Source organism: Oryzias melastigma, linkage group LG7 (assembly GCF_002922805.2).
Source record: "Oryzias melastigma strain HK-1 linkage group LG7, ASM292280v2, whole genome shotgun sequence".
In the NCBI taxonomy this organism is placed as follows: Eukaryota; Metazoa; Chordata; class Actinopteri; order Beloniformes; family Adrianichthyidae; genus Oryzias; species Oryzias melastigma.
The window spans coordinates 7277237-7291707 of record NC_050518.1 but is presented as its reverse complement, the minus strand read 5'-3'; the positions used below and the strand labels follow the sequence as shown (position 1 = coordinate 7291707).

General features: G+C 38.3%; 1 protein-coding gene across 2 annotated transcripts in view; it reads left to right on the top strand.

The window, feature by feature from the left end:
• Positions 1-1882: 1882 nt before the first annotated feature.
• cpne5a (copine Va) overlaps positions 1883-14471 on the top strand; it is a 91431-nt gene continuing 78842 nt past the window's right edge. For both annotated transcript variants that reach the window (XM_024292939.2, XM_024292937.2), the window contains exon 1: positions 1883-2326. In XM_024292939.2, the coding sequence (XP_024148707.1) occupies positions 2217-2326 (110 nt within the window). In that variant the 5' untranslated portion in view covers positions 1883-2216. The remainder of the gene's footprint in view (positions 2327-14471) is intronic.

The following is a 14471-nucleotide window of genomic DNA, read 5'->3' as shown; positions in this document are numbered from 1 at the left end:
CTTATTACTAGCTTGCGTCTGTAATGTCTTTCACCACATATTATTAACTAACACAATTTATTACTGTAATTGATTAGTAATTGCTATTTGTTAGGAATAAAGCTACTCTCAAACCCTGCTAGTAGTTTATTTATATTTAATGTAATCGGACACAACTGAAGTAATTAGATACAATTAAAGGAAGTTGCTCAGATTAAAATGTTTCAGATGGAAATTAAAATAGGTTACATTTTGTGTTATGTGATTCAGTCACATAAGTTTTTAGTTAGTTGATTACATTTAAAGATAGCTGATGAAAGTCTGATTCTTCGGCATTCTTCTATAATCTGTTTTCTTTTCTTTTTATTTTTTTTTTATTTTTATTTTTTTAGAAATTTTTGTATCTTTTTTGTGCATTTAAGGACTTTAGTAGGGTATGAAACATATAGAGGCCAGTTGGATTGGACTGGTCCAAAATGGTAAAACGTGACATGTTTTGTCTCATGCCAATAAGTAAAAGCAACATCAAAATGTCATTGTTTGAGGGAATCCGTCAACTTCAAGATGTGAAAAGCTGGAAAATATCGTTTTCACTGGTATAATCTGTTGAAAAAATTAGTAAATGGACAATTTCCAGGCATCCACCTGAGGATCTCTCAGGTGGATGAAAATCACTGACTATTTGGACCTATGGGCTCTCTCAGCTGCCTCCAACTGGCTCGTCAGAAAAGGTCCCATCCAAGCAAATCCACACATTCATCCTTGCACGCGCAGTGCGCACTCACTCTAACCTCCGACTCCCCCTGAGAAGCTTCATTTGACCATAATCACACTCTTCCCGCAGCTATAGGAAGCAGGGTGACTGTGGGTGGGAAGAAGGAAGAGAGCTGGCTGCTCAGCGGGCTCCATGAAGCAGCGCACTAAAGAGAGCTTAAAAATCAGTCCACCTCGGGCCACCGCCGGGCCTAATTACAGAGCCAACCTGAATTCTGATAAATCACTGCGCATTTACGTCCAAAATATGCACTGCTCCAGTAAAGGTCCACGTCTGATTGGTTCCCAGCAACACATATAGACTCATGTTTACGGCATGATTCTTTTTGGGAGCAGGCTTTTCTGGAACTGGAGCAGTTCCGCGCGTTTTCCGTGTAAATTGATGTTTTATTGAATGCGCTCGCAGTTTCCATGGGGAGCTCGGTGGTTGGAGATGAATGTGTGCTGGGTTTCAGCGAGGAGTGACGACATTACATGAAGACAGAGAGTTGTTCTGTGGCTCCCACGAGAATTCCTACAACTATAGTTGCCAAAAGATGTCTTTCCTGCACGCGCACACAAACATCAATAGTAATGCTTTTGACAGGCTGTTCAAGATGGAAGTTAAAATGAAGTGACAACTCAGACTCCGAGATTAACACGAAATTATAAATAATACTATTATCAAAATGAATATTGATCTTTTTGGCAATATGGCTCCTTCCAAAAAGGGAGCCTTTGAGGAGCTGTCCAGGTGCTGAAAGCGCACCAGGCTTCATCTCAGTTAATTAGAAGGCTAGCATCTGCAGGCTCTGGTGTATTTTTTTTATACAGACTAAAAATAAATCAGTCCGTTGCCTGTGATCTAAGGATTTTATTTGAACACTCAAAATTGGCGTTAATTGGAGTCAGATGGGCGCGTGTCGATGAAAACTATTAAAGGAGAAATAGTTCCTCATAATTTGGCACTTTTGCAGGCTTAAAGGTTGAATATGAAAAAAGCTTCACAAATTATGAGGAACACTGCACACTCCTTCCGGCTTGTCATGCCCTTTAAGCTCTTCTTTTCTGTCAGATGCTCTTCAGACTAATTTGGTCTAAAATAACGATCCGTCCACCATAGATCAATAGCCTGAAACTACATCGGAAGTCAGTCACAGTTGTGTACAGTTGGAGAATGCGGACAGGAGGGGTGGAGTTCACTGCGTTCACTTTTCAAAGCTCTTCTGGCTCAGATGTAGCAGAAGCTCACTCTTTGCCCGAAAACCAGCAGCGCAGGCGCTGATGCGTCCTGACGCGCGCGCCTGATCGGGTGAAGTCCCTCATCTCTCCGCTGCAGCCTTTAATTAAACTTTACATGCTGTTGCTGTAGCATCTGGAAGCTTTGTCTGGACCGCGTGCCGCGCTCCGGTTCTCCGCCCTCTGCTCATTGGGTTCTGAAGGGCTGACTCGACCAGTGGAGCTGGACCGGGTTCCCCGCAGCCATGGAGGGAGACGTTATGGAAAAAGTCGAAGCCACGGCCACAGTCGGTGACTTTGACCCCAACAGTGGCAGCATTCCGGCGACCAAAGTGGAAATCACAGTGTCCTGCAGGTGAGTGCACGCGGGCGCGGGTGATGCTGTCTGCGCCAGTGTTTGGTAAAATCCGCGCAAACACAGGAAAATGCGCTTTAAGATGAAGATGAAAAAATGTGAAGTTACATTTAATTGAACGTTTTAACGAGTGAAAGCTTTGATTTTTGTTTCAATTGCAAATCACATTTAATTACCACTGCAGAGTCAATTTTTTGGGACAAAATTGACCAAAAAACTATCTTAGATAGCAGAAAAATGAATAAATCGACACATTTGAAAGGGTAACATTCTTTAAAATAAAAGATAAAAAACTCAAATTCATCCATTTTGCGCTTTTACGCGTTTTTGTTTGGCTCACATTTGCGTCTTGGCGCTTCTTTCATTCACCGCCAGGCTGATTGTAACACCGTGTGGTGCTTTTTGCGCGTGTCACATCCACTTTGTGCACCACGGGGGATGTGGACCGTCCGAGAGTTAATTGGCGGACACGAGTGATTTCCCCCCCCCCCGAGGCGGCGCGTCATCCGTCAACCTCTGTCACCGCTTTAGGTTCCGATAAAGACACTAGATTGGCGCAGGGACGTTGGCGTGGCTCTCTGTTAGAAACGAACCCCTCGAAGATTCACTTGAACAATCCCACTGAGACCCGGGGAGCCGCCGGTTGCATTGGGTGGGGCATCGGGACACCTTCTTGTCAGCTCCAGAGAGCTGCTGGAGAGGATCAGCATTCCTCTGCAGACTGACAGGCTTAGCAGTTTGAATTATTGTTTCACGTGGGAGATGCTGTTAATTCCAGCTTCCATGGTCTTCACAGCTGTCTCATGTACTGATTATCAGTGTTAATTTACCTTCTGGCTATGCGGAAGCATCATATGGGAGAGATTTTTTTTTGTAAAACAGTATTGATGTTCCCAAAAATTCCAATTTGTGTCATTAATTTCAATGAGGTAACAGAAGGGCAAATGTCTTGTTTTGTGCTTATTGGTTTCCTCTTTGCATGATAAAATCCAATGGGGTTGCTTTAAGGTCGATGACTTCAACGGTCATTTTTGGATTTTACTCAATTACAATCCAAGTAATCTTTTGATTTATTTTAAAAGTGTGGCAATAATAATAATAATAATAATAAAAAAACTGTGTTGTACATAGTTTCTGCAGAGCTGCATTAGAAATTCACTTCTAAGTTGTGGGACAGTTGGTGGAGAGTAAGCCTGCCCTCATTTCCCATCATCCCTGTCTTTACACTCTTTCTCCCACTCATGATCCCAGCCTAACATTAGAGTAACTGCAGTGAAGAAGTTAGTTTTAGGTTGGATACTCGACATTCCACCCAGATGTCCAGCAGGATCTCTAAGGGACTGTCGATACATTTACAAACCATAGGTGAACGATATTATTGTCAATTTCTTCCAAACCGTGACCCAATGGGATGAAATCCATGCTCATTAGACTCAGCACTTTGTTTTGCAATTGTTGAAGATTCATATTTTATATGAATTTTTAAGATGCAATCTAAATGGCTCTCATTTGAATTTTAACATTTTTAGGTGGTTTAGATTAATGTGTTCATGTGGTTTTTCAACTGACATTTTTTCGTCTGCTCCTGATCCACAATGATTTCAACAAAGAAATACCTTCAATATAAATTTAAGCTAAATTTTCTTTCCATGTGTCCTCTTTAGTCAGAAAGAAATGACACCAGAACATGTAAAAACACCCCAAAAAACACTAATTTGATCAGAGTGAGTCTTTAAAATGTATTTTTCTTTTTTTAAAAAATTGATTTAAATTGTACACTTTTGGTTAAAATATGTGTGTTGGAGTCTCAGACTCAAATCCTTTATGAATTTGTATCCATGTGTTACAGCTGGAGGCTCCAGTGGGGTTCCATGCCTTTAGGCACACAGTAGTAGCACCCCTCTCCCACCACCCCAACCCTCAGACTTTCAAACCATAAACCGGGATGCCTCCAGGCACAGTTGACGCGCTGCTTTCCTATCTGTCATTCATTTCTTTCAAAACACAGAAGTTGCTCCTGGACATAGTTGGAAATAGAAACGGAGGAAGGCACCACTGCTTGCACTACGGGTGTAAAATGATGTCTGTTTTACATTTCAAGATTCAAAGGCTCCTCTTTTACGGAGATCACTGCAGTCTGATCACGATCTGGACGATCCCCAGCCGCACTTATCTGGAGTCGTGCATTTATTCAATAGAGAGACATAGAAATGGAGGGTATTATAACGCAGGGTCCACCTAACTGTGTAATTGATTTAGCAAGTCTGAGCGCTGTGAGATTACAGCTTACTCGTGCCGTGAAGCCCTACAGGCATTTTCATAACCCACTGCCAATATTGTAGAAGCCCCCTCCCCAACTCACACACATACACACACACACACAACAAGCTGGTGGACGCTTATCAAAACAAGCGCATCTCACTGTGATAGCATGGCTGTGATTAGTTTTGCTCTCAGGTGGGTCAGGGAGCCGTACGATCTTTCAGGCTCGGGGTGAGGGGGCTGCACTCTGCCTGAGCGATAAGATGGCTCTTCTCACATAAGTAGCCTCTTTTCTTACATCTGTCTGACTGCACAAATTCCTGTGAATTCAGTTCAGTGGGTTGGGGTTAGTAGCGGTCCCCTTGGTGTTTCACATTCTTCACCCTACCTCTTAAGTGGAGCTAATGAATGGCTTCATTATTTAATATTTAAGCAGCTCGGATGAAAGTTTAATGAATTGTCTATGTGGTTTTGCCGCATCATGTTTTAATTATGAGTGAAATAGTAAATGTGAATCCAACCGGATTGTAAAATATGTCGTTTCTTTATCTCAGCTGAGCAGGCGCGCTCAGGATTGAAGAATAGCTTTGGGGGGAGTGGGGCTCCAGGCTGCAAAGACTCCTTTTAGTTTTGATTTTCTGAACAAAAAGTGATGAAAACCACAGAAATGTTAGAGTATTGACGTAAAGTTAGATTTTAAACCCTTTAATCTTTTAACTAATTCCACAGTATCTACTGGAAGGCGATGAGGCTGCTTCAGAAATATAAACATTTAAGAAAGAAAATATGAGTCATTTAAAATATAAAATAACAGGTGAAGAAAACAGGTACTTTCAGCAACACTTTTATTTGGATCATTCACTACAGGCCTGCTGTTCAAACTGACAGCAGCTGACAAAGCCTCCCCCTCCCTCTGCATGTGGCTTCACACCTGATAGCTTGACCATGAAACTTTATCAAACCGCATTGGTGATTTCACTGGCGTGAGGTCGTTTTTTATGTCCATCTCCTGCTGGTTGAGGCTGTTTTGAGGTCCCCTGTGATTCCGTTGGTGCTAGATTGTTCAGAGGGGCATTGAATAAAATCTCTGCATTCTGCTCTAGCCCATAGCTGGACTTGTTCTCTGCAAGGCCGGTCTGCCCAGAGCAATTCATTAACTGGAAACAGGAGAGGCTCCCTGGTTGCAATTCCCTGTTGTGGAATGAGCACTTGTGGCATGTTTTCTTCATCTGGTGTCTTTGGGAAGCCATCCCTGCAGCTGAAAAGAAGCCTATAATGTAATTATTGGGACGATTAGGAATGTGGCATGGCTGCTTGATGTGTGAAGAGAAAAGCTGCTTGAGCAAACACTTAAAGTTGTGTTGCCAATGTTATTTATTTGAGTGTGTTGTTCTAATATCCAACTGAGCTGTTGTTATTCTATGTTCACACCAGGCATGTTGGAGAACGCACATTTAGCCCATGGCTTTTCACACTCTCACTACCCGACACTAGCACATGTCCACCACTTAAGGTAGATTCACACCGAGCGTGTAATGCAAGAACGCGCTATGCACAGTTTCATAAATATGGTGGTATTTACACTGGACCAGCACCAGAAAGGTTATTGTTTATTTTACTGTTTTTATACCGCTTGTCCACCACCTAGAGTGAGATGAGGCTTAATGAGTAAAGTCAAAGTGGTGCAAAATCCCACAAATCTTGCTCCAGACATTTTCTTTCACAGTTCTTTTCCAATTAATGAAAGATTTGATGCCGATTCCAGCCGAGGACAAACTGAATTTATTCATTTCTCCTACCTGGTCATGTTTAAAAAGAACACTACTTTAATACCAAATCTAAGTGTGAAGAAACTAGGACACCCTCATTAAATAATCAGCTCGGTCTTAAAAAATGTTCATAAATCAATGTCCAATCTTATCTTGAAAAAGAAGTTCTAATAAAGAAAGGGATGTAACACAAAAATGAACTAAAACATTAGTATTATTCTACTTAAAGAAAAGGAAAGGTCAAAGTTTGGACATTCTATGATCTATTTTTACTCCTTTGGCTGAAATTGCATCATTGAGACACTTTTTGTGAATGTTTTAAATAGGCATAAAACATTATTTTTTAATGTGACGTTATATCATTTGGGTCACTCAGTGAAATTAAAGGTTCATGTATTCAAATATGTGGGAAATATTCAGGTGTTTGAAATTGATAAGCATTTACATAGACTTTCATTGGAAGTGGTCACTTAAATGCATGTTGCAGAAGCTTTACTGTTAATTCTTTAATTCAGTCTTGGATTCCCTCTGAGCCAAACACTGTGACTGTATTTTCCCAGCTGAAACATCCTTTTGTTTTACCCTGTTAGGCAGCAAAATCTGAGTTCAGCTAGTTTGCATTGTGTAAGAGCATACAATATTAATGAAAGAGCTCTCTGAGAAAGATAAAAATATCAATTTGCAGAGTGACCTGCGGGGTGAGCTCTTAGCTGTTATCTTACAGGTCGGCTCAAGTTTGTGAATGAGGCGTCTTATCTGCTCTGAGGGTCACGGATCTGAGGCAAGAAGATGCCAACTCTAAGCAGATCGGTTTGTTTTTGAGGCTTTTATGAATGAAGCCATTACAGGCTGGAAAAATCCAAATTGACCTATCTTCAAGTACTCACTAGAATGCATGTTTGAAAGCTTAATAGCTCAAAATTCATTGAAAGAATCTATGATATTAAATGCATTCGATTCTGTCTCTAAACATGATAAATAACTCATGAAAAAATTGAATTTATTAGGGACAAAGGATTTTAGTGATGGTTTTATTGTTGTAGGCTGGAAGGTCCTGAAGACAGAAGGCCTGTAGAAATCTAAATTATTGATCCTGTGAACAAAAGAGCAGAATTTAAGAGTTGGTTCTGGAGTGAGTCAAAAGTCTGACTTCAGATGTGAACTTTATACCCTGCAGTTTAAGCTGAAGGACTGGTGGGTTTGAGCTTCTGAATATAGAGAATTGTTGAAGCACCTGTGAAACTGAAATTGAAGCAGCAGAAGATGGAAAAGGACAAACAGGGCAACAGAGGAATTATCCCAACTGGTGCACCTCGACTTCATTAAATGTGGATGAAGAGAGGGTGTTCCAAAGGGTGAACTTTGAAATAAATCCTCCAATAATTGTGTTTATTTTAGTTTCTAATCCATAATTGCATAGCAACACAGGGGGCTGTGTGGTTGCACAGCTGTAAGTGGAGGTTATCATCTCATTGCATGAAAGAAAAACATCAACGTACATTTGTCACTCTCTACAAGTATTTCTAAAAGCCGTGTGAGTGTTGAGGTATTTTACCTCACATTGCAGGAAATTTTAGACACAGTGGGCTGCTCCACTATGAAAATCCTCAACACTGTTGCATATTTTGTTGGTCTTTCATTTTCTGGCAGTCACAACTGAAAGGAAACACAAGCAGCTGGCTGTCAGTTTTTGTCATTTGTGTAGACCGGTTTAGGTTTGGACTATTCTCCGTTGTACAATGGGGAGGACGTTTCATAGTCTGGCTGAGGCAATGCTGTCTGTCTGGATGACAGTGTGTCTTTCTGCTTCAAGGATGTTTATAAACCTCAAAAATATATGCAATCGACTTTAGATTTAGAAAAAAATTCAAGTATGTGTCATACAAAGGGAACCACAAACTGGGAAGCAATTATTATAGAAGTGCACATACTAGATTTTCGTCAATATTCAATTTTCCAGTAATTTTCTGACCTAATTCTTTGAGTTTCATTGTCGATACTGATATGGGAGCACATTATTTTCTCATAAAACGTCTCTCCTGTTGCGAGATTGCCTTCACTTTATATCTTCTCTTATCTTGATGGTCCACAAGCAGATGCACATATATACTATATTTTTCAGAAGAACTCATTCACTGATCAAAATAATAACCATCCCACATGCCGGGCTTCAATTTCAAAACGATTATCAGCTGAACCACGATGTGCCAGTATAATTGTAGATTATATGACTTTGCTTTATGATTTTTTTTCAAAAGTTTTTCTGCAGACTGACATGTTTTTGTCATTTCTTGGTGCTCCAATATAAAACACGTCTTTGTGGGATTCTGGAGCCAAAAGCATTTAAAACTAGTTTAAATAGCTGGTACTAGACCTACACAATCCATCATAAATTTATTGTCATTGCAATATTAGCCTGTGCAATACACATATCGAAAAATTGCAAGAAATAGTTACCTTAAGTATTTACAAATGCCAAAACAATCTAATAGCAGCTTCACATTTGACCAATCGGATTGACCTCTTATACTCGATACCTTTCTAGACGTGGATCTTTTGGAAGGTAATTTAAGTTCTGTTGAATTTATTTAAACCTAATGCTAACTTTGATCCATGTGCAAAGAATATAATAAGTATACACTGTAAAAACTAATTTCTAAGGAAGTATTAAAAGGAGTTCAATAAAAAATGTATTATCTTCTATTTTGTAAGAAATTTAATCAGATCAAGAAAACATTTAATAGAAAAATAAATGTGTCTTAGTGACTAGACTGTTTTCTTGAAAACACAAGTCTTGTTAAGAGCCTTTTATCTAAGGAAAAGTTTTAAAAATGTAAGAATTTCTGATTTATTTGAAAGGGGCCTGTTTTTACAGTGTAACTTGGCTTCATTTTATTCTGGGTAATAAAATAATTCAGTCCTTTGAAAAACTACATACAGTTCAACTGTTGTCCCAGTCTTGATTTTTTTAGAGTTAGTTTGGTTTTAATAGATTTTTAGCACTAAAGCTTTATCAACACTTTATAACTAGCTCCACATTTAGAGTAAATGTTCGTCTTCTTGGGAACTGTGATGTGGTTAGCTTCAACTCCAAAATCCTACTTCATCCAAATAGTTTATTGGAAAATAATTGATAATTATTTCATCAGAAAAAGCAGAGAGTGACTTAAAAATGCAATATAACTGAAATTAAAAATGAAAAACTCCACATGACGAAAACGACGAGAACAAAATGTGATCTAACATGGAGCGACTGAAAGCATGCTGATATCAAACAGGAAACTGAGTTGATTGAAATTGAAACCAACAGCTAAAAGGAAGAAGCTAAAACAGAGAGAAAATGGTTTCCAGAAATGAAAAAAACAACCCCTAAAGCAAAGATCCTCTCCTCTTACATCGCAAGCATCCTTTATTACAATCAATAAAACACTTTATTTGTGTTTTACTGTTATGATTCTATCATCCCAGCTGTTCAACCTGACTTTTTTGTCCCTTTTTATCAGAATCCATGCATTCACATTTGAATTCTTTTTCATTTTGACCTGTTTTTGTTATCATTTCAGATTCATAGTATGTGTCAGCTGACGGATGTATTTCTGATTATGTTCATATGGTGTAGAACTCCACAGCTTTGTCAGTTATCTCTGCACTACATGGATAGTGTCGGTGTGTCTTCAAAGGTATTTGCAGCTTATGTGTTTTCAGATGGAACGAAGAGACGAAGGAAAATTGCTTTAAATTCACAGCTGAATGAGTGCAGGTCTCCAGGATTAGAAAAGCCACATCCAATCCATGTGTGTGTTTCCCCTCAGGTTCAAAAAACAAACCCCCCAAAAAACCTGCTCACCCTGAGCTGTCACAGAATGTAATTAGCAGTGATATTGCTCCTGAGTCAGACTCTAGTTTCACACCCAAAACCTGTCCGGAATGGGAAGTCAGTGTGTGCGTGCACAGCCATTTATTAGCCCAGCAGAAGAGCAGGTTTGTGACTGAAGTTTGGGCTCTGCCTGTGAGATGGCTGCCTGGGGAGTGCTCCGCCGCAGGTATTGTCAACCTGGAGAGATCCCAGGTTGCAGCTGAATAATTAAACAGATGAGCAGAAGAAGACATCTGGTGGAATCCCGGTGAAAGTCATGGTTCTCCTATGACAAAATGACCAGAATGTGCAAAAAAAGACAAGCAGGTTAAAACGATTTCCTATATTTTTTAATCCAATAAAAAGTGTTTTTATCTGTTTTCTTAATAAAATGGTCCAAAAAGAAAGAAGGACATAATCCTTATAATGTGTTACTCCGTGTGGGGCTGAGCTAACCTCTGCAAAAGCACGTTCTTCCTCTGCTGAGCTCTTAGAGGGTCTGACCCCTAAAAACGGCTTAAGGGTGTATAAGGTAAAAAGCAGCCTGCTGACCACTCACAGCGTGTGTAAAGACAATGTCTGTCCCCGGTTGAAGGAGAGGGGGCCACAGGGCAAAGAAAGATAGCGGCTTGCCAGAGTAGACCTCAAAATGAAAACCATCCTTTACTCTCTCCTCCAAGCCATCTCCATTGTCTGTACTGTAACATAAAGACTTTTCATTCTGTAACCCAACCAGACACTTGTCTATTAATTCTGCATTTGTAGAGTTCCTGTAAGCAGCAAAAAAGCCTGAAAGTCATCGGAAAGTCAGATTCCCAATTATTATAAACCACTTTCCCCTGAAGTAGATGCAAATTCCTATGACTTTGACAGAGTTAAAGTGTGGAAATTGAGGATTTCCTGTCTATAAATTCCTCTGTATTATTAATCATAGGGCTACCTTTTTTTCATGCTGCACTTTTGCAACTATTGGGCAGATTAGGAAAAGTTATTTTCTATTTCTGCACATTTTGTGCATCTGTAAGTGCTACTTTGCTAATTGAGGAGGGTAATTCTCTCAGTTTTAGAAAAGGTCTTCTTTACCACCTTTATTAATGAGCTAAAAATAATATGGTATTTATTAAAAAAATGTCTAGAAAGAAGTGAAAGAATTTAAATAAGGTGGAAGTTAAAGTTATGTTGATTTAATTAGACTTGTCCTACTTTTAATAAACTTTCTCTTTCAATTTCCCTGCATGGAGTTCTGGGATAATGATGTTCTCTCGTCCCAGAAGGGTTTGGACAGAATTAACCTTTGAAATGTGCTGTAGTTAAAACATACATTTGAACAGAGGTGTTTGTGCCCTCCTGCTGTGCAGATGTGTGCTCTCTGACCATAATTATGCAGAAACTCTCTTGTGTCGGTTGATAAATCTACCAGATTATTGTTATTTCACGGAAAAAATGATGTTGTGTCAGGGCGAACAATGAAGCAAGAACAAGTTGCCTGAAACCATGTGGGAGAGAGAGGTTATGGAAATACACAAACATATTGCTGCAGTGAAGTTGCTGCCAGACAGTAACAGGTGGCTACAAAGAGGCAGTTAGTCATGGATGGCTTTGTTATCTTCAATGGTAATTGCTCTGACAATCTTTCAACTGTCAAGCCAGTCCAAGGCTAATACCCAATGAGACCACATCTGTCATTTCCTCTTGTAAGCCCATGACAGAAGATTTTATGTCCAGGAATGCAGAATCGCATGCACATGACTGATGTCATGCTGCTTGAATTCTGTCCTAAACTCTCATCTATATTCATTGAAATCTGGCTGTCCCTAAAAGGGACAAAATTTATTCTCTAATAATTTCAAGTTATTTATCGATGCTGCTTACAGTCGGGAACCAGGAGACGTGTCTGCAAATGTATTGCATTTAAGGAAACCATCTAGAAAACACTGAGGTTCAACATTGAACAATGACAGAAATTAATTAATAAAGAGCCATAACATAAATAATATTGGAAGAAATCAACTAAGTGATAAAAAAAACTCAGTTTTTGTTGCAAACTCTGCTATTTTAACTACTTTACAGTCTAGATTTCAACTTTAAACACCCCATATTTACACTTTTAACTCTTTTATGTCTGACTTTTATATAAGAGAATATTCCTCAGCTTTTTTTTTTTCTATTTAAGATCATAGTAAATAAAGGCTACAGTCACATATGTCAAAATGCCCCCATGCAGTGATCAAAATGCAAGTTTTTCAGCAAATTCAGCCGATAGCCTGCATTATTACATGTTGCTCGGTTACCATGGAAGTTTTAAGAAAAGGTAAAAAAAAATTATGTCAACTGGACGTAAAATTTTAGGATCTTAAAGTTGGAATCAGTTAGATTGGAAATTGTTTATTTCAAGTAATCAAAGCAAGAATAATGCAAAAACAAGACAACCAAGTTTATATCTTTATAAATATATATAAAAGAAAATATATTTAGTCTTAAAATGATTGGAAAATACACATTCATCCACATAGACCGATGAATACGTTATTACTCCTAAACATAAAGATACTTGATCTTTTGCATGCAGTTTATGATACAATGAAACTATTAGCTATTAAAAATGTTAGAAGTTCAGTAGATTGATTAAAATGGAGCGGGAGGAAGTGAACTTATATAATCCCACCCTGCTTAGTTTAACTTAACTTTAATTTTCCATTTTCTTCATGTAAGTTATCATTATGCAGTTCTTAACTTCTGATCAGGTATTTAAACTTTACCAACACAGATTCAAGTCATTAAATCCTTGATAATAGGATGATATCCACCTGGGCACATTTCAAGGTTATGTGGTGGCATTCCAGTGACAGGCGGGTGAGGCTTATACCATTACAAAATTGGGCGACAGAGGGTCGGTGGCAGCTGGACTCGCTGGCCAGCAGCACTGCTGACTGGATGTTGTGTAAATGTATCTGGACGGTGGGTGTCGATTTCTACCCACCCGAGGGTCATCTGACTACCACCATCTACATTTACGACCATTCCACACAGTTTTCAAAAAAAGTGGGCGGCAAAGATTCTGCAGATGCATCCCCATCACGTGGTTGTATTTGTGACGGTAGCATAAGTATAATCTTGGATTTAATAGTACGTTGCGAGCAATCCAGATAATTTTGATGCCATCAATCATTTTAAATGACCTCATCAGTTTCCCAATACATATCTTTGGCTCTACTTTTTGATAAACTTTTTCAATGCAAAATATATTTAAAATAGTTAATTGAAATGAACACACAGGAAAAGTTTCTACTTCTGTGACTTAATCCAATCATTCAAACCATTTTCAAGGATCAGCTGCTAAAATTCTGGGTTGACAAAAACACAAAATATAAAAATATATATTTTTTTAATAAAATGTTTTATATTTTGACCTACTAATTTGAAAGGCTTTAATGTACACAGTTGTCCAAAACAAGTCACTAACAACTAATATGGTTTCTAACTTGGTTCTTTGATGTCCAGAAAGAGGTGAAAAGATTTACACCTCGACTCATTTTTCATCTTCCACTAGGGGTGTGTATCGGCAAGAGTCTGGCAATACAATACGTATCAGAATACACATGTCATGATATGTATCCCGATTTATCTCACTATTTTTTTTTAATCATGACTTAAGAATTATCTGAACATCGATACATTTTTTCTCAAAAAATGTAAATTACATGTTATTTAATGATCAGAATACTAGGAACTACAACTGTGTCTCATAAACAAGTTACTTTCACCCAAACAAATTCTTGATGCTTTTTTTGTAATTTAGGAAATATTAAAGTGAAAAACAAAAGTTCATGTTTACCTTTAAATAAATAATCAAAAATCACCTTGACCGTATTTTAAATTGATACAACTATCGCCAAATAAAGTATTGCAATATTTTGCTAAATTAATATTTTCTTACAGAAAATAAATTTCTTATTTTCTATAACTATAAATTCTTTGCAAAAATCCCTCAACAAAAATGAACCCTTCAGACCTTAATCCATATCCCAAAGGACTTAAGCTCCTGATGTTGATAACTTCTCCAATCTAGTTGCATTTTTCTCTCTTAAAGCGTTAAAACAATTAACTCTTCTAAAAAAGGAGATTTAGTTAAAAAGTAAACTACAAGAAAGTAGTATTCATTAAGGCAAAGGTTGTTACTTTTTGCCCTTGTATTTGGAAACAGTTTTTTGTGACAGTAAAATGTCTCGGTCCTTTTAGCATCACATTTAAATGAGTT